General features: G+C 53.9%; 1 protein-coding gene across 1 annotated transcript; it reads right to left on the bottom strand.

The window, feature by feature from the left end:
• Positions 1-19: 19 nt before the first annotated feature.
• Positions 20-487, bottom strand: CABS01_17162 (uncharacterized protein; the record flags this gene model as incomplete). Its single annotated transcript, XM_060550489.1, has 1 exon — positions 20-487. A coding segment is annotated over one exon (468 nt), but the record flags the coding sequence as incomplete, so codon positions are not given.
• Between the last annotated feature and the right edge of the window lie 636 nt (positions 488-1,123).

The raw sequence follows: 1,123 nt of genomic DNA, 5'->3' as shown, positions 1-1,123 counted from the left end.
ACAGCGAGCGGATCTCACTGTGCTTCTTCCTTCGTCGCGATACTCTCATGGCCAGGGCTGATTTGCTCGACGACGAAGAAACGCCAAAACGATGTTCAAAACCACTCTTGATCGTATCCCAGTCCTGGTCTTGTAGGCGTTGTTCGATGAGGTACTGGTCGGCAGCGTCGATTTGGAGTTTGTCAACTAAATCTGGGTCGAGGATGGCCTCTTCTAGCGGATTGGGCTCGTTCCCATCGGAAAAGACAGCATCTTCTGCCGAGTCGAAGTCTGGGGGTTCGAACGCATTGGGCGACCCGTCGTAGGATTGAGAAAACCCTCTTTGGCAATCATCGCCGTAATCAATTGGGAAAGGCGGCGACGGCGATTGCCAAGTAGAAGGGTATTGCTGCTGTGAAGGGATGAATGAACCGGTCCACTCATCCACCAACGATGTGTCTCGAGACACTGGCACGAGTGCTTGCTGGTCCGCCGAAGGTCTGGCCATCGTGCATGAGAGTCTTTCTCGAATCTCGAGTCCACCCAAGTGGTCATAACGACCGCCATGGCGAACTTCGTAAGGACCAAGTTATATGTGCATTGCACGTCCGCAACGAACACTTGCAAATGCGCCGCTTGAGAGCTCGGGTTCCCTGGAACACTAATTGTTTCCTGATCTGCCCTGTATTATCACCGAACACTTTCACATCGGGACGTAGTGCGCAGTTGGATGGCGACACGATGTCTGTTGGTTATGTCTTGGGGTAAGGATGGTGATAGCACGAACCATTGTGTCGGGAATTTGTGAGAGGGGGCCGAGAGAGCAGATGGTGAGCGAGTCGTGCCGCCGTCGGTCGAAAAGGGCAGCGCCGGGAGTTTTGATCGCAAGACGTGCCGTAAATATTCTCCGCCATGAAGTGTCTTGAGCTCGATCGTGGTGACGATAGTATTCGCCAACGAATTCATCGAGTTTCGGCGGGGAGGCCCCTTTCCATTGCTAGACTCTCAGAGCTGTTCTTGCATCTGTCCTTGTCGGTGGCTTTGCCTCTCACCTGACCTCGGCTGTCTGCACGACGCACATCGCAGAGACGCACATCGCAGAGATGCTTTTTCCCGAACCAACACAAGCACGCAGCCCAGGAAC

The sequence above is a fragment of the Colletotrichum abscissum genome (assembly GCF_030869225.1).
Source record: "Colletotrichum abscissum strain IMI 504890 chromosome Unknown Scaffold_399.1, whole genome shotgun sequence".
Taxonomy (NCBI): domain Eukaryota; kingdom Fungi; phylum Ascomycota; class Sordariomycetes; order Glomerellales; family Glomerellaceae; genus Colletotrichum; species Colletotrichum abscissum.
This window is presented reverse-complemented; position numbering and strand designations above follow the sequence as displayed.